Source organism: Falco naumanni, chromosome 4, assembly GCF_017639655.2.
Source record: "Falco naumanni isolate bFalNau1 chromosome 4, bFalNau1.pat, whole genome shotgun sequence".
Lineage (NCBI taxonomy): Eukaryota > Metazoa > Chordata > Aves > Falconiformes > Falconidae > Falco > Falco naumanni.
The window spans coordinates 51311979-51331182 of record NC_054057.1 but is presented as its reverse complement, the minus strand read 5'-3'; the positions used below and the strand labels follow the sequence as shown (position 1 = coordinate 51331182).

The 19204-nt window shown below is 44.4% G+C and overlaps 1 protein-coding gene across 7 annotated transcripts in view; it reads left to right on the top strand.

Moving 5' to 3' along the window:
* ZMYND11 (zinc finger MYND-type containing 11) overlaps positions 1 to 10851 on the top strand; it is a 107460-nt gene extending 96609 nt beyond the window's left edge. For all 7 annotated transcript variants that reach the window (XM_040589676.1, XM_040589675.1, XM_040589678.1 and 4 more), the window contains 4 exons: positions 494 to 562; positions 2390 to 2662; positions 3730 to 3915; positions 8707 to 10851. In XM_040589676.1, coding sequence (XP_040445610.1) covers positions 494 to 562; positions 2390 to 2662; positions 3730 to 3915; positions 8707 to 8829 — 651 coding nt within the window. In that variant the 3' untranslated portion in view covers positions 8830 to 10851. The remainder of the gene's footprint in view (positions 1 to 493; positions 563 to 2389; positions 2663 to 3729; positions 3916 to 8706) is intronic.
* The last annotated feature ends 8353 nt before the right edge of the window (positions 10852 to 19204 follow it).

Below are 19204 nucleotides of genomic sequence, written 5' to 3'. Positions count from 1 at the left end.
GAGACTGACTTTTAGTCTAAAGCATGAAGTTTGTACCCCTCCAAGCATACAGTTATAATGAATTATAGCAAGTCCATAATGTTACCATCTATATATATATGTACATTTTCTTTATAATTATTGCTGTTTTCTGGCTTCCAGCAAGATCTGCTGCCTTTTTATGGGTCACTGATATCTGAATATTCCAGAAGCCAAGTGTTTGAACTTGTTTGTGAAATGAAGAAAAGAATGGTTAGGAGTATTTTAGCAAATACATATTGAACGTTAGAACTTGTTTGTGAATTTTATTTCTTCATGCAATCATAGTTACCAGTATTATGGAAAGTTTATTGTATGCGCTCTTCATTTAAGAACAGTATTTAACTTTATATTTGCTAAATTAAATAATTGCAGATAATCGTAAATAAAAGGTACAATAGAGATGTTACAATTAATGCTACTTATATGACATGGGGTTTGGACTGATTCAATACACTTTCCTTAATGTTCACAGCTGAAGGTTACTCAGGAACCAAGAGCAAAGAAAGGACGACGTAACCAGAGTATGGAACTGAAGAAAGAAGTAAGTTACCTCAATTACCGTGTTTGTAGAGCTAGCAGAGTACAAGAAGGCTGAAATTTTAATAGACACTCCTTCAATGTCTGTCACCTTTCACTGATTTTACAGTATTAATTAGGAAAGTTCCAGCCCCATAGCTTGGTCTTCCTTGCTAACAAACATAGTTATACCTCCCACATGCAAGGCACTGGTGTCATCATGGTAATATTCTGTATCATGAATAAGTCAGCAGTCAGCTTACAACTTTTGCTTTGGCAGGAACGAGAAAGTGTTTTGCACCATCAAGAAAATTCAGTTTATGAAGTGTCATATCCACCTTTTTCCATGGAACTTCCTTGTTTATCCAGCTTGCACACTGAATGATCATGTAACCGAAGGACTGTATTATGATGCTTGTACACAAGGGGGCAGTTACCAAGACAGCCATAAATCTCCTATTTCCTAACTTTTGAGTACTTCTTCCTGGCTTTGTTTCAGCTGCATCTTGAACACTAGGAAAAGTTGCACATATGCAGTCCTCTGAAGAGGACTTGTGACTCCATTACGGAGGAGGGTTCAGGTGTGTGGGATGGCCCTGGTGCCTGAAATACAGGCAATTGCCAGTCCACATATCTGGACACCTGCCTGCCCGTTGTATCTGATGCTGCAGGAGGCACCTTCATCGACGGAGACACTGACACACAGTTTGTGCTCCCTGAGGCACAAACTGTATTTGAGGGCAGGATAGGGAGACTACAGTTGAGAATGTCTCATCATTTTTACCATGTTTTCTGTCAAGCAAATGCTTTAATTTGCTTCATACGTATGTCTTAATGTTTGCCACCTTAGGTCTGCTTATATTTGATCAGTGATCCAGAAGTCAATCACAGTGACCTATTAGAGAGTAACTGCAAAAGGGAATACACGGTCAGACTTTCGGTTGCTGTGAGCAGTGCCCCATCACACAGACAGGCACAAAGTCCAGTCCTGAGCAAGTCTGGTGTTACAAGGACACTGTATGCTGTCAAATGGGCTTTAAGAAATATAAGTTTAAAAACCCCAAATAATGTCCATCTGTGTCTTCAGACACTTCAGATGTCAATAAGAGCTTGCAGGGATATTATTTCTCTGTTCTAAAGAGCAGGAGCAATTGGTGTTACAGTGTAATAACATAGGCAGCTAAATTCAGTACAGTACACTGCAGCACCTATGATTTCTTTCTTGATAATTATGTAATTACGGAAAGCTTCTGTGGTCGTCCAAGACTAGTTCCATATTAGTGGAAACAAAACTTAGATGCTCATTAGCCTTTCATCTTCAAAGCACCTTTGAAGTACTAATCAATCTTTGCAGCAGTTCTATGAAATCAGTGGAGTGGTACAGATTCCAGTGGAGTCTTTTGGGCCAGAGTAAGCCCAGAGTTTGCCAAAAAAATTCAGGCACCTTGACCACACAGCTACAGTCTCTTCAGGGAGAATGGTAGGGGGGAAACTCTTTAGCAGACTTCAGTAATTCCAAGGGATCTGCAGTAATTCTGCACAGCCTCTTCTATGTAGTACTTTTTGGGAAGCGAGGCTGGTGAGTGTGGCATATGTGCGTACTGATGCCATGCGTGTGCTTCCTTCTGGAGAGCTCCTAGCTGAAGTCAGAAAATCTTGACCAAAGACCCTACCCACTGTCATGCTCGTTCTCCTCAGGGATCCCACATCCCATCGTCACTGAAGGTCTTCAACAGACACCTTTTATATTAATTGCACTGGCATTAGTCATGTAACACTTCCTCCAGGGGGAACTGAGAGTTCACTTGTTCTATTTTGGTATCTGGGTTTACGAGTTTGTTCTTCTCTGTAGGAGCCAGAACCTGAAACTGAAGCAGTAAGTTCAAGCCAGGAAATTCCCACAATGCCTCAGCCCATTGAAAAAGTTTCAGTCTCAACTCAGACCAAGAAGTTAAGTGCCTCTTCTCCAAAAATGCTGCATCGGAGCACCCAGACAAGTAATGATGGAGTGTGTCAGAACATGTGCCATGACAAATACACCAAAATCTTTAATGATTTCAAGGACAGGATGAAAGCTGATCACAAAAGAGAAACTGAGAGAGTTGTGCGAGAGGCAGTAGAAAAGGTAACACTTGTCAAACACCACCTACACTCTGGTTTGAGGAGAGGAGGAGTGTGGATTTTTTTTCAAATTCATTTCTATTTTTGTAACATCCATCCTTAAGAAAATGAATAAAAAGCATTTTCTAAAGAGACCACCTAAAAAATAGTCTTTATTATTGCTTTTTAGACCATTTATATACTGACAGACCTTAATTTAAACAGAAAGCTCCTGCTCTTTTGATTCTTGTCCAGTGAAATTGGTTTGTGATCCAAAAACGAAAGTAATTGTTCATTCATGAGTATCCCTTTCCAAAGCCTTTTTCTCCATTGTCAGTGTGATTGTAAACAATGGCATTGTTTAAATGCTATTCATAAAGAATTCTTCTTTTGTCAGTCTTCTGACCTAAACATTGAATAGATTCACTGACATTTGTCTGATATCTAATTAAAATTCACTATCGAAGCCTGACCTGGTCACCTTTCACTGGAGAGGGCAGGACAATTTAGAGGGTGATTTGTCTGACCTCTTTTAAATACTTGACTTAAAATGAGTTCCCTTCTGAATGAAGGACTATGGAATGAACCTAGAGAGTTTAAATGTTAATTCTGTAGGATTAGGATACCAAACTTTCAGATACCTGAGCAAGGACAAAGGAATCCCACTGACAATGAATACTAAAAGGTATCTCTCACTGAACTGAGGGATGTCCTCTTTTGTATTTTCCATCGTGCCCTTGCAGTAGATTTATATGCAGTTGTAGATTCAGAAAAGACAAAAACTTTGTCTAAGATGAATTCATAAATTTGTAAACTGATCGTTGACATAATATACATGGAAGCTTTTCAGCTGGTTTTGTAGATGCCTAGCAGAATAGAAATACAGTGACATTTTTATTTTGAACATTTCTTACGAGATGGAAGTTTTGTTATAACTCTAAAGGAGATAACTTCTTGTTTTCTAAACTGGAGAAATTTCTATGTGACCTCCACCCACATCAGTAATAGAGGTTTAAAGAGTGGAGGTCTAAAGAAGACACTTTTATTCCAATAGCTGTACGTTGACTTGTTTTGCTGACTTTCTTATGGCAGCTGCGTACAGAGATGGAAGAAGAGAAAAGGCAGGCTGTAAATAAAGCTGTGGCCAACGCACAAGGAGAGATGGACAGAAAATGTAAGCAGGTAAAGGAGAAGTGCAAAGAAGAATTTTTAGAAGAAATTAAGAAGCTAGCAGGCCAGCACAAGCAGCTGATTTCCCAGACCAAGAAGAAGCAGTGGGTAAGTGTCAAAAATGTATTACTAAGCGGAAACGTATAGTGCATTCTGCAGACCAATTGAAGGTTCGTTCTTCCTTACTTCTAACTGCACTGCTCTTTCACTGGTCTTTCAGCTTTAAGGTTTCCCCCTTCATATTATTGCTTTCAAATTTTCTGAACCGCCAAATTTCAATTGGACGTTCTGATTACTTTCCCTCTTAATTATGTAGTGTTAACATCGTCGTCTTCGAGTCCAATCAGATGTTAGCATCAACATATTTTTTTCTAAATGCAGTTTTACCCCATATAAGACATGTTTTGCATTGTGTTCATAGCCCTTTGATCTCAAGGCCCCAGAGGGTACTACACCTGGCTGCATCAATTTGGATTCCACTACTAATAATGCTGGTAGTGATACCCTTTTGGCCTTTTCCTCTCCTAGCTTTTTCTGCAGCTCTTTCATGTTCTTTTGTATGTAAGACGTGACTTTTTGAAATACATTTCTCTCCCTTGTTCAGTCCTTAAGCCCAAATCTGCAGCATTGCCTACAGAAAACACGTTTGCATGCCCTTTAGAAAAGTGAAAACAGACCTCTAATTTGCCATCCTATTACAGACTGCAAACTTTTCCCTGGTTTTGTTTGTGTCTTGCGTTTTCTTCTCAAGTCAGAAGCGTGTTCTTCCACATGGCTGTACAGCATCTGCTCAAACATTGCAAGGACTGTAGTACTGTGCTGCTAGCCTGTAACACAGTACAGGTGGAAACCGTTAGGCTGAGGGGCAGTGCGCCTGGCACGCACACAGGCTTTGCTATTTCTTTGCTAATTTTCATAGAACAAGGAAATTAAAGCCGTCGTTGAGGAAATCACACTGCACTGTAGTAGCTGTCTATGACATGCAGGAGGGTGGCTACGAGATTTGCTGCTCTCCTGAGCTCTGACATTGCCAGATGTGGCTGAGAAGCCTGCGGTGCCTTGCCACAAGATGGCACGCTGGCCTGAGCCACGGGGGACCTGTCCCACGGCCACGATGCTGCCTGCCTGGGGAAGGCCAGCCCTGGCTCCCTGCTGCAGCTCCTGTTCGTCTTCCAGGCCAAAGGGCTGTTTGTTTATGTTCAGCCTCATTAGTCCTTGTTCTTACAGATGAAACGGTGGTCCCTGCAGAGAAAACTGCTCTGTGGGAGAGTGCAATAAATACGAAGGCGAGACAATCGGTTGCTGAGTACCACAGTTAGGAGTTTGGGTATGCTTAAAGAGAAGAATGATCTCAAATGCTAGAGCTCCTGTATAGTCTTAATTTCTGTTCCGGGTAGAGATTTTAGTGTGGATGTTACGATACTGCAGTGCTTGGGTCTCTGTCAAGTAGAAAATTCCTCCCTGTCTACCTGTCTCTGCAGACCAGAGAAGTTATTTAGGTCTCCGACTTGATCAGGTTACTGTGTTTAATGCATCACCACCTGCTGGTGCCTGCATGCCTGCTTTTGCCTGTGGCACTTGAGAGGGAAATCGAATCGCCTTTGCCCGCTATAGGACAGCGCCAAATGAGCTCTCTTCTGTCAAAACTTAAGAGTGGCGCATGTCAGCTGTTGCCACCATTCAGCTGATAGGCAGTAATCAATCACTGTAACTTGATTGTGAGTCAGGACTCTTAGCTATAGCTACTTTTTGGTGTTTTTGAAGGCAGAATTTATGAAAGAGGCTCCTGAGACTTACTTTCATCTGCCTCAATGTGCCTTTGCCACATCCTTTAGCCTGATCAGAGAGCGCCCCGGTACCACATCACTGCATCTTAAGATCATGTGCATAAAGACTCCTTTCAAGCAAAACAGTTACAAATATAAAGAGTATTTGACAGTCTTGCCTCTTTCTGTGGCCCTAGAACTATCTGTCAATCACCACCTTAAATGAAGGCATCATACAGGCAGCTGATTTGCGTGTGGTAAGGGGGGGAGGGGAAGGATAAACACCTTTGCATTCGAGCTGATGGATCTGCCTGCCAACACACAGCCTCAGGCAGCTAGAGTTGGTCCAATTACAGAGCTCCCCAGTGATTTTTCCTTGGGTGGTACTAATGACAGTCCCTGGTGTGTAGTACCGCTCTTGTATGCTGCTATTATGATGATACCTCTTTACCAAAATCTCATGTAATTAACAAACATACTAAATGAGTTTTGGTGCCTTTGCTTTTTAATTAGAAGCAGAGACCTCTGGTTTTGCATAATGCAGTTGTCTAGGCTTGGAGAATACAGCTGCTGTATATTTTTCATTATTCACACTGTATTTGTCATCTTCTCCAACCTAAAAAAGAAAAATAATCCAGTGAGGGTGAAGAGATTGTTTTACTGGTGGTGTACAGGCATACGCGAAGATGCGCTCCCAGCCCTTCAGGAGCCTAAGACATAGTTAAAGAATGTTTTCTTTTGCTCTAACCGGTCACAGTCCCCTTGGCTTAATCAAGTTTTACTTTTATACCCCCCAAGAAACTGGATTTAATACAGATACCTCAAGTGAATAGCAAACAAAAGGAAGGAATGGGAAGGCAGGGATAACAATCATGAGATTATGCAGTTTGATGGCCTCCAGAATACAGGCTGGAGTGCTAGTCTTGACAATGTTTCTTTTTTTAATTTCTCCCAGTTCTTTTATTTGCATATAAGCCTCATTTAAATTGGTGCATAGTTCACTTTAACAGATAATTTTAATTTCTGTCTCTTTCAATTATATTTACAAGTATATTTATTCTAACTTGCAGCAGCTTGATTTTAAGTGAATGACCGTTGTTGGTGATGTGTAGTGTCTGAAACAGAAACCCAAGTGATTGATAATGTTTAGAAAGAGGAAAACACAAAGAAGAGACGAGGCCTGAGGCCAGCTGGCATTTTGCCTTCTCTGCCACATGTGCTGGTACCAGCTTAGATGACACTATTTTCCTTTTGTAAGTGGAGATTTGCATCCCACACTTATGGCCAGCATATGCAAAGGGAAGTGCAGCACCCACAGATCAGTTATTCTCTCCTGTCTTAGCTTTTTTTGATCTCTTCAAGCAAGCAGATGTGAAGCTGGTCTCTGGGCTGAGGCCCATGCTGTATTTAATGGAGAGACACAGCTGTTCCCTGCACCTTTCCAGCGGATGATCCTAATGGTTCCCACAGGCTTACGGGCAGCCAGCAACATGAAAAACCAGGAAAACAGCTCTCGAGAGGACACTTGTTTGCAGACATTTCTACAAATAAACTTCCCTGGCGCTAAGTTATAAAAGTAAAATGGAGAGGTTCCCTTCCCATGCAGCTAAGGCAGTCTCTTTATTGCTGATGAAAATAAAGGTACCAGTTTAGCCAATGTAAATGTGGGCTTTCTTGGATCTGTCTTTTAGTAGTGTGTAGGGTTGTTGGTTTTTTGTTTTGTTTTAAGGCAGTTTGTTTTGTTTTCTCTGTAATTCTCTGTTTTATTAACAATGCTGTAGCTAGGCAGGAACATAAAAACTAAATTGTGTGTTATTCTGTGGTTTGATAGCAGCCTGCACAGACTGTGTCATATCCCTCCCTCTGTTCCCCATCATGCAATAAGCATTTCAGACTGGATTTGTAAAGATATTCTCTGATTTTGAGCAGTCCAAGTTCAGAAAGACAAATCTGAGATCATTAGAACCTGGCTCTCAAGGGCACTGAGTGTAAGTGGTTCCTTTAGCAGCAATGCCACCTTACTTCACAGGATTTTGTCGGAATGATAGTTAATGCTTTTGCAGCAGTCTCTTAAGGGGTATAAAACCACCTGGAGAGAAGGCACATTGCCCGTCTGGGTGCCATACCTCCTTGTTGACCACGTGTGGTGTTGACCAGCGTGTAGATTCCTTTTTTTTAGTTCCTTGGAAGCCATGAGTTATTTTTGAGGTAGCTCTTCCAGCTACCAGGGAACTGGGGGCATTGTGTGTGTTCCAGGATAGAAATCCTTTTTGCTGCAGCATTCCCCAGAACCAAGTTTTTCTGCAGAAATCACAGTCTGTACAACATCTCTTCCTTCCAGGAGTTTTGTGCTGTCCTGGCAGGCATGACAAGGGGCAAAAGCCTGTGTAGCCATCCTGTGTACGACAGGTCTTCTCTGATTTCTGGAAGACTTGAAGGAAAAGGCACTTTCTTGATCTTCTCAGTAGCAGTGATGTAGCACGAGGTTTTCTTTTCATGAGATTGCAGTGCTGTCTGGCAGCAGACCCCAATGACTGGAGCCTCCTTGCTGATCTACCTTAAATGAGCTATAAAAAACCACTTGATAACAAATTATTCGTTTCTCCAGTGATGTTCTTGTTGTGACTTTTGAGATCTTCCTAGCCCAAAAGGACCTTCCCCAGCAACCTCTGGACAGGTCAGGCTTGTAAAGAAACCTCAGTAACACCAGTTTTCAAGCTTGCACAGAACCTGTTCACACCAAAAGCGCCTGTTGATTTATCATGTCTTCTAAGAGATAGCTCAAGGTGCTATTATACAAATGCAGGGTAAAAGATGGTTCCGGCAATGTGTAGCTGAAGAATGTCATTCCGCTGCCCTGAGAGATGAGTTTTCTTAAACGAGAGATGATTTTTTCAAAAGCAATAATCCAGACTCCTGAAAATAGGAAAGCATTGTGCAGATCTGCTAAAGATTGCGGCTTTGCTCAGCATGTGTGAAAAATGCCCTCCTGCCTCGGGATGCCCCAAGCAGAAATAAGAGAGAAGTATTGCTCTGCGTGTGCTGGTGCATCCGTGAGCAGGTGAGAACACTTGCGCGTTGGTAAGGAGGGATCCTGCGGGGGTGGTAATCTCGTCTCGTTTGTTCTCTCCAGTGCTACAACTGTGAAGAGGAGGCCATGTACCACTGCTGCTGGAACACTTCCTACTGCTCCATCAAGTGTCAGCAGGAGCACTGGCATGCTGAACACAAACGTACCTGCCGCAGAAAAAGATGAAAGAGTTATTCCTCCCCTAGAAAACCACCCCGATGATTGCTATTCTCAGACACAGCGGTTTTTGTTTCCAAGAAGCCAAAATTGTTTAGAATTTGCTTCCCATTTTGCACCAGCCTTTAAACACTTTTCGTAAAAGAAATTTTGCACAGTAATTTCAATCTTCTGTTTAATGCTCCTCCAAAATTTTGTCAGCAAAATGAATTTAACATCTGTGGGAGCAGGTTACTTTAAGTAATTTTAAACTAGAGGATTTGTTGCATTTTCAGCAAATTTTAAAACATTTTTAGGTTTTACAGAGATTTTAATCTTTAAAAACAGCAGATCTAAAAATAAAAAATCATGCAAGTTTAACAAAAAGAACATTTAAAAACTAGATCTGAATGTAAGAAGTATAGAACTGTTTCAGAAAAACAAAGCATACTACCTTGATGTAACATTTATTTCTTAACCTTGTTGAGCTGGTTTTGTTCAGCTTAATTTTACTGTTTAAAGGCATTATCTATTGGTTATACCAGTGGGTACATGATTGAATTTAGGGAACAGGGTTGACACAGCAGGTGCTTGTCCTGCGTATTTTTTCTTAAATATTTCCCAACTGTGTTTTATTTTCATTATTTCTTTTCAATATATAACTTTTATAACAAAATATTAGCTTTGATCTTGTAGTTAAAAATCACAGGGAACTGGGGTAATCTTTTACTGAGCTGGATCTTAGAGAAAAATGAATATTTAAATTTTGAAGTTTGCACATTTCATCTTTGTCCTAACATGAGTGCTTGTAACAAGAATAAGAAAAGCCAAAAACCAAGAAGAAGCAACTACCTTTATACATACACGGAATTATGAGGCATACAAATTTCTTTATTGTGCCCCTCTTCAGCCTCCCCAATCCAACGTCATTTGACTGCGATCTGGTGTCACCTGGTCCATTGTAACTTGATAATGAAAGGAGAAAAAGCACTTAAGTTTCACAGAAGCCGTTATGTTTGTAGTAATGGGTCATTGCCTAATAATGAGCTCCATCACTGTACTCAGAATGAAGAATAATGCATGTTAATTTTCTTGTATTAAAGATGCCGTGATTTGTAAAAAGTCTGTATTTTGCGGAATGTCTGGATTAAGAAGCATTACCAATAGGAATGGATCGATAGTTGAAAAATTATTTTCTTTTTGTTTGTTTTATATATAGATATATGAATTGCATCCATGTTCAGAGACAATTTTTTAAATAGATGTAAAGCTTACTTAAATAGCTTTTCTTTTAAAGTGTCTCCGCATTTTAGTTTCTTTCAAAGATTGGTCTTAGACTGAGTCATATGCCCATTAATCATCCAGCTATTTTTTGAGAAGTTAGAGGAATAATTTGTAAATATTTATTTAGATCTTTGATATTTATTGAAAGCAATTACATGATGGAACGATGGAAGCTGAAGAATCAGGAGGAAAGCCTTTAAAAAAGTTTTCTCTAGGATTTGTCAGGGTCATTGTAAAGATGAAAATATAACTAAGACTTCTGTGAACTACCACTGAAATCCTGATCTTTTTTACTTACAGTGGTGATATAAGTTAATTGACTAGATACTGCCAAATAATGCCCAATATGTTGCAGAAATTAAACGGTAAGTTGATTGGAAAAAATAGTAAGTAGATGGTAACTTGTATTACCACAGCTGCATTATTGCCTGATAAATGTGTAATTAACTTTTGTCGCCTCTGTGTTGTGACTGTAAAAGACTTCACAACTAAAAATCAATCTTGTTCGATTACTTTACAAGTTCCAAAACTTCGATCCACCCCTATGAAAGCAAGTTATTGTGGAAATATTTTTGGTGTAAAATCATTCCAGAATATGTAATATTTAACTGATAGCTGCATGAAAGTAAGATTCGTGTTACTTTGGCTTTTTTGTCTCTGTTGACACGGTTGCACATTTCCAAGTTACTACAGCGTGAAAACTGTGTGTTTTAAAGAAAAAAACAAAACAAAAAAAAAAAAGATTGTGGCCTGGTTTTGTATAAGTTTTAGGTAAAATTACAATTGATTGTTTTAGGATTCATGATTTAAAATTAATTTTTCTGCAAATCATAAAGCTATATTAAAGTGTTGAGCTTAGCCACTATGCACATTGTAATTATTCATTGTGGCTGTCCAGTTTATGATGCATTCTGGCATTTTGTAAGCTGCTCTGACTAGCAATATATAGAGTCATTTAATGTGTTAACATTGGTTAATAAATGTATTTAAAAAAAAACAAAACACCTTACTGAAAGTGTCTATGTTGATCATGGCCAGTCATCCTCATGTCCTTGGGCGGGCACGAGGCTGCTCTTGTACTTGTTGTCACCTTGGAGGAGCGGGGCTGTGGATGGGGAGCTGCGCCTGAGCTCGCGGGGCCCTTGCCTCTGACTCGAGGTGAGCCGGTGTGTCCGTGCAAGGGCTTGAGCATTTAACGCAGCTCTCGGCACCAGAAGTGAAGCTTTCCAGCCCGCTCAGGGCCAGCAGCCTCCCAGGGTCGCATCCCTCCTGTTCTGGTTTCAACGGCGGGTCCTGCGCGGCCGGCAGCCGGCCTGGGGCTCGCAGACCCCTTCCCCTGTGCTCCTCTGGCCTGAGGCCCTGCTCTGCCTCCTCCCTAACCCAGGCGCCAACCCTCAGCCTGCACCCGTTACATGCTTTATTGATAAAATAATTTTATCTGGAGGGGCTGAGAGGACTCTACAAATCCAGCTCCAGCCTGAACTGCGGCAGTGTTTCTCTTCGGAACGCAGCCCTGGGAAGCAGTCTCCCCCTCCCCCACTTAAGTTAAAAGTCAGGACTTGCCGCCAGCGAGGTGCCCGAGGGAGCAGAGGGCCCATGCTGGGGCTGCTGCCCACGGGCCATGTCCCACAGCTGCCTCCAAGAGAAAGGCACATTTGGGGACGAGGAGCAGGCAGGGCGGGTTGTCCTGGAGCCCCACCGTGACTTCAGGGCTGCAAGAAGGACACTCTAGGAATTGCTTTTCTCTGTGGCAGTTAATGATTTCCCCGTGGGAATTAAGACCTGGCAAGACCTGCTAGTCCCAGGGGGGAAAAAAAAAAAGTTAGGACCCCATATTGTAAATATTTAGAGATCCCTCAAAAGTATCTAATAGATTACTTTGCTATCCAAACTTTTCCGTTCTTACACGAGTCATAGCATTTTATGCAAAAGTGCAAATTTTATTCATTCACCTCGATGAAACTCGGTTAAATACAAATAACCAGCATAGCACATGTATTTTACATGAATCGTTTATGCTGAATCAAGCCAGCAAGGCAGGATCAGGAGGCAGCGGCGGCCCCTCGGGCTCCCCTTCCCAGGCTTCCTCCCCTTGCGATGAGTGCGGTCAGCACCACGCACAGCACTGCTCACCAGCACCCCGCTGGCAGCCATCCCGGCTGGAAGCACTCCCCCCACTCCCCTCCCTACCTGCATTTGCCAGTTCAGGTGTCACCAGTGGGGCCAGTATTAGGACCAAACCAGTTAAAAGCTTTAGAAGTGCCACGGCAGCTTCCCACCCCCGCTGCTCAACACAGACCCTCTGTGACCTGCCGTACCCCATCACGTGTCCCACGCTGGACCCTGTCACTTCCACCCCTGCAAAGCCAAGGAATTGTCCTTGCAGTGCCCCAAATCTGCAAATTTCCTTCCACCAGCAGCCTTGGGATGAGCAGGGGTTTCTCTGGGCTGCTTCATCTTCACCGCTGCAGGCAGGGGATGTATCTTGGTGCTTTTAGAGCATCGGTCTTGAAGGCATTATTCGGCTTTTTATTGTTGGCTTTCTCTGGCTGTTATTATTATTGTTGTTATTGTTAACATTGTTGTTATTGTTAACGTTGTTGTTGTTATTATTACTTAATCGTTTTAACTCTGGCTTACCTGGAGGAGCAGTGGTTTCTGCCTCCTGCTTCCTTTAGGTGGAGTGAGCTGCCCAGCTCAGGGCTTGTTTGCCTTCACAGATCTTAAGTGACCGAGTATGTGAAATATGTTTGGGATTTGTTACCGGTAGTTAGGGGCTACCCTGCCAATTTTAGCCTCACTGAGCGAGAGCACATACGCAGCCGGTGCACATGCTTTCCGAATGCTTTCTGAATGCTTTCATAAATCAAGTTGGCGTGGGGTATCTAAGGCAGAGAGGCCCTTCTTGCATTGTTTTACGTTAAGGAAATTCAAATGAAAGAGGAAAGGTCTGTCCGTTTATGAGAATAATAGGTATTTTTGATTTTAAGTGGAAGATGTTTATACCTAATGTAAAAGGAAAAAAGCATCTGTCTTGGACCTTCCAAAACCCAGAAAAAACTGTCATATTTTATCTTAATAAAACCCATTTCCAGATGTCAAAAGGCTCCAAGGTACGTTTAGACTCAGTAATGGTCTTTAAAAAAAGAAATGCTGGGTTGCTAAAGGTTCAAAATTATAAAATCAGAAAGAGAACCCAGAGAAAATTAACTTTAAATTGCCCTTCCTGCTCCCCTGGCCATGCCTGCCCTGGGACCTCTCCAGCCCCACAGCCCTGGAGCTGGTGGTGAAGTGCAGAAAGATGCCCACCGGCATGGCAAACAGCAACGGAGGGGCTGAGATTAAATACAGCATCTGCTTTGCAGATAATTTTTACGTAGAAGGGGACTGATAATTTTTACATAGAAGGGGACTAATAATTGAAGATAACACAGCAGAAAGGGCGAGAGGTGAGAACGGGCCATGCTAAAAGGCAGAGGGATGTGTTTGTTTATGAAGCCATGGGCTGGTTTCTGTTTAACTCCCTGGAAGTGAAAACTAAGCTGGTGTAAAGCTTCAACAGAAGCAGGGTTTGCCCCAGAGGTGTACCTAAAAATAAACTGGAGTTCTGCATAGATAAGACACTGTGAAGCTGGTTATACAAAATGCTTTACTAGTGTTTGGAAAACGGCTTCTGCAGCAGAAAACAATGTTTATTTATAAAGCCAGAGTACTATTTTATTTTTAATCACTTTGTTAACATGCAAAGAATCTTTTGCAGGTGGCTGAGGACCCGGCTTGCTGCCACGTGAGGTCTCTGCCTCTCCTCGGCTCGTGCTCCCGAGGGATGAGCGTGTGGGAGCCAGCTCTGCGCCGGGGTGGTGCTGAGCACAATCCCACCGCGCTCGGCCACAGCAATGTGCTTTTGTCCCCGGTAACAGGGCCTTCAGGGTGAAAAATGGCTTCATTAAAAGGGAAACGGGAATCGGTGCCTTGCAGACAAAGCTGCTGTCATCAGGAAAGAGGGGTTTACATGGTGTGGGCCACCCACGCACGCCTGGGCTGATCAGGGCACCCCGTTACCTGCCCTCATGAGGGGCTGCAAGAGCTGTTCCCATGGGAGAGCGGCGCGGCTCTGCCGTGCTCTCCGGAGGGAGCGCAGCCAGTGCCCAAATGCCAGCGGCACGGGCGGCACGGCCTGGGCAGGGAGCTCTGCTGCTGCCAGCCCCCGGCTCAGCCCCACCAGGAGCTGCGCTGGCTCTTTCGCCAGAAACTCTGCCATGCGTGGCTTATGCACGAGAAAGAGAATTTCTTTGGCTCTCACAACACTTGACTAAGCAAAATAGCCTTTCCCTGTCTTTTCACAAGTTTGTAAAGACCGTGAGTGCTGGAAAGGCTTTTCTTTTCCCCCTGAAGATACAAAAGATGTGCAGCTCAGTAATGCAATTGCTTGTTATTTTTTTCCTGAGGATGCTGGAGCCAGCAGCATTTTAACTCTGGGCTCCCTAATGTCGGTGGCGGCCGCGGCAGCAAGCAAGCTGCTCCATGCTAAGCCAGCTGCCGGGGAGTCGGCGCTGGATGCTGAGCTGGAGCCCAGGACCACTCGCCCCTTCCCACAGCAGCGTGGCCGCTGCGTCTCTGTGCAGTATTTGGTGGGTGCGATGCTGTGCTTGCAAAAAAAGACTCCAAGCCTTGGAATTGGTATTTCACTGCAGTCAGTGGGGTTTTGGTGCCAGAGAGGGAGCAGGAGCCAGCTCACACAGCGGGTCTCGGCCACCGGGTGCTGGATCTGCCCTGCAGTGCCACACCAATGCGACAGCACTGCCACCAGCTCCAGCTGAGAAAGCTCTGAGCCACCTCACTCTTGGCCTGGTGCAGGAGCCTCCACTCCAAACCTATTGACAATAATAAGCATCAACTGCTCCAGGAAAAACCCACGCAGGGAAAAAGCAGCCAGGAATTCAAGCTTAAAAGCTCCAGGCCTCCCCTGCACCTCTCTGCACAGGGGTGAGCTGCACCTCGCGGCAGGGCTTGCTCCCAGGCAGGACCCCCAACCCCAAAGCCTTCCTTTTTAGCAGGAGTCTCCCAGGGACTCTAGCCTCTGTACAGAATTAGCTGCAGAGATGTAACCTATTTACAGGCTTTCCTGGTAACAGCTTTTTCAGAATTTGCTGATTCTTCATCTAATCTTCACCTCTGGTCAGGACCTCCCTGGGCAGGGGGAATGTTTCCATCTCTCCCGCCTGCTGCAATCACCCCTTGGTGCAGCAAAGTGGTGTCCAAAGCCCCCTGTCCCACAACAACCCTTGGGTTTTTTTATTAAAAAAAAAAGAGGTTGAATTTTGATTTAGGTAGAGGAATTATAGAGGAATGAAGGCAAGTTAATTAACAGCTGGGGGCTGGCTTCAGGGGCGGTGGGTTGGCTGACGTGGACAATGTGCAGCTGTGGCCGGTTCCTGCTGAGTAGTTAATAGCTCTAAGGGGGAAGGAAGAGGAACCCTGGAGGAAGAGAGACCTGGAAAGAGTGGAGGGAGGAGAGAGAAAGAGTGCCCTGGATGTAGGAGAGACAAGAAGAGGCCCCAGGAGAAGCAGGGTGGACTGGCCTGAAAAGGATGGAGAAACAGTGCAGATGGTAGGTGAACTTTTGAAACCTTGTGGGGCATTGGTGGCTGTGCTGGGGCAAGGTGCAGGAGCTACTTATTGAAGTTAACCTGGTATGGGGTGGTAAAAGCCTTGTTGCAGCTGGCTGGTTTGGATAGTGCTGTGACAGATTTAGAAAGCTGTTTCTGTACATTAGTGTTCAGTGCTTGGAAGCAGAAATTGTTGTGACATTTTTATGGTGGTTGAGCTCCTCCAGCTTGTTGAATGATTGAGTCACCAAGCCTTGAGGGCTCCTGGAGCTTGGAGGGTCTTTGCTAAATGGCGACTGCTATGGCTGGAATTCAAAGCAATGTGTCAGCAGCATTTGGAAGACAAGGCAGCAGAGGAGGAGGAAGAAGAGGAAAGCCATTCCCATTTGCCCATCCGGAAGCTGCAGTAGGAAAATGGGGTGGCAGTTTGGTATATGGGTAAAACGTGTCCTTTGGCATGTTGGTACTATAGGGCTTTTTAAAAAAGTCACTTTACGACATGGTGGCAGTCACTGGGGACTCAGTGTGTGCAGGACATGTAGCTCAGCTGTAGGATTAGAGACACCCCTTGGGACATTCCTGAGCATCCTTTATGTGGGCCGCTCTATATTCCTATGAACATGGCTTCACAAGGGCTGACTGGATAAAAGACACGCGGAACTGTTTCCAAAGGAGTAACCGTGGTGTCACATGGAAGGGCAGGGAGAGATTTGCTCAGTCCTGGGTGACTGATCTGTCTGGCAGCACCCCAGGAGAGCAGAGAACCTTGTGCCCGACCAGTTCATCAGCATCCCGTTACAGGGACCCCTCACTGAATGGCCCTGCTGGATTGGAGGGCGATGTGGCTGCCTTGCCCAGGGAAGCACACCAACAGCATCAGGGGGAGCCCTTGGCGGGTCCTCACACTTTATTCAAACGTGTTACCAGCTGTCAGCAGCTGCTAACGTCCACGAAGGACTAACACTAACAGTCCATGGGATAACACTCTTTATTAATATAAAATCGTGACGGAGTAAGGTTCAGAGATTGCGGGTGATAATACGGTGACTGCAAAGCAAGCATAAAACAGTATCTCTAATAGCAGCGAGCATAAGTTAGTCACAGGAAAAATCCTTACCCGATAGGCATCCCTAGGGAGGGGAAGACAGGTTGAGCCTGCTGACTGATCCCAGAAGTTACCATGGGGTCTTCCCTGCCTTCTCCCCTCATTTGGCTGCTTTTTATATCTCCCAGTACATGGCATATTCATTCCTCACACCCCAGACTGGTCACCAGCCCCTCGTGTCTCACGTGGAGCACACGCACCCTCAGCGCTGCTGCCAGTCCCTGCTGACTATGCGTGTCCCCCCAGTGGGGTTTTTCTCATTTGAGGGGGGGGAATTATCTCTGTCTTACTTTTCGACTAATTTGCTGATGATGTCAGTGGACTGCAGCACCTTCCCAGCCTGTCTCCTCTTACAGCCAGAACTTTCCTCACTTGAAGGCTTCTTTCTGCGTAAGGTAGATAATGGTGTTCTTCTCACTATCTGTTCGTGGTGTCTCGCCCTTCCCAGGGCTGACTGCCTTGATTAGAAGTCCCTTCATTCATAGCAACTTAGAGAGTCCGTCAGGTTGTCCTATATTAGTGAGCACTGCATCAGAGATGGGATTGGGGCAGGGGAGGGATTATTTTTTTTTTGGCTTGGATTTTCTTTTATCCTCTACTTTTTAATTTTTTTTAGCAACCTTTTAATCCATGGTTCAGTTGGCTTGACTCTGCGTTCAGAGCAGAAATGCTCCTGTAACAAAGGACAGAGGAAGTTTTCCAAAGGCTTTTTGTGGAGTGAACTGTGCCCTGAAGGCAATTCTAGACAGCTTTCTTACCATTTACTGAACTCAACTTCATTGCATGGTCACATTCCTCCAGCCTCTGATGCCGTGTGTGAGCTCACTGGTGCGGCAAAGGGGGGCTCCTTGCCTCGCCCATCCCCCATGGGGCACCCTGGGATCAGGGTGCTCCTCCAGCCCAGCATTCCCCCATGGAGCGGGGCGCAGGGTACCAGCTCTGCGTCAGCGAGCAGAACTGATCATGCCGAACTTCAGAAGAGCCCTCCAAGATGCTCGTGTACTTCCTAATGGGAACCGTTTGAGCACGGCGAGGAAGCCGTGTAATTCCTGCTGCTCTTTAAGGACCCTAATGAAAATGCTCTCCCTTGGGGGTAGAGTCAATTCATATTCAAAACCGAAGTCAGATGTGGTCTCGGGGATTTTTGTTTTGTTTTAAAGGGTGTGACTGGAAGCGCAGGTCTGCGCCGAGGAAGTGCTCTCGATGTCCCCTAAATGCTATCCTTCCTGTGGCTCAGCATTTCCAAACCAAAACTGGGTAAACAGAGCAAATATATTTTACTTAAAATTGAGTCAAACTGCCAATGAGTCCAAGTGTAACCTGCACTCCTGGTTGCTTTCTCTGGCACTTACGCTTTGTCCCTTGGACTGACACATTGCATCCTGACTTCATTTTTCTCCTGCAGGTGCTCTGGCTTTGTTGTTCTGGAGATATAAATATTGCTGTTAGTTGTAAGCAAAGTGCAATGAAAGTGCACGTGTCTGCCTGCATGCACAGCAAAAACGCAGTTGCGCTGTTTTCTCAGGGAGGCTACGGGCCTGTTATGTCAGCCACTGGAAAAGGGGGCATTTTAACAAAAGCTTTCATTTAAGCAAATCTGGGTTTTCTTGGAAAATTTTCAAAACTGAGTGATCTCTAATAGGCATTTTATTATGACTTAAACCAGCAGTTTAAAGCCTCTTGTTCTGTCAAAAGGCTTTGCCCCAAGATGGAAAAATACTTCCATCCTTTGAATGAAAAAAAGTTACAGCTGAGACTACACTTCATTTGCTTTTCTCTTTCTCTTTGCTAACCAAAGAGCTGTAGGCAGAGGGAAGGGAAGAGATTAAACATCACCCACTCAGTTTTTGCTGGCTCTACACCCTGGACTGGCAGTGTGGGCTGTGGGTTTGTCAGTGCCCCACTGCGGGCAGCTGCCCCCCGCACGGCCAGGCAGGATGGGCGCCCGGCTGTGGGGCCCTGCAGATGCACAGGAGTGTGTGTCCTCACCCCAATGTGTGGTATGGAGAGAAGGGAGCATGCAAAAAAAAAAAAAAAAAATCCTTCTGTGGACTTCAGGACAGTATCTGAAACCAAATGTTTGTGAAAGACATCCTAGAAATGTTAAGGGGCATGTGTGTCTGCAATGGAAAATTTAATTCCTTTGTATCTCCTTGGCCACTGACTTCCTTTGGGCAGTTGTCAGCTCGAATTCTCATCTTCCTCTGCTCTGTGAATACTGGCCGTGCCATACTCCCTCCCAACCTTGCTTCATGGAAACGTTATTTTCTTCTTGCATGCAGCTGCTTTTCTTGCCCCAGCCTTCTCTCAGCACTCCCTGCCTTTCCCCTGATGCAGACCTGGGGTTTCTTTTAGTTTCCTGAACCTTTTGGGTTGGGAGAACCTCTGTCCTCATCTTGCACCACAT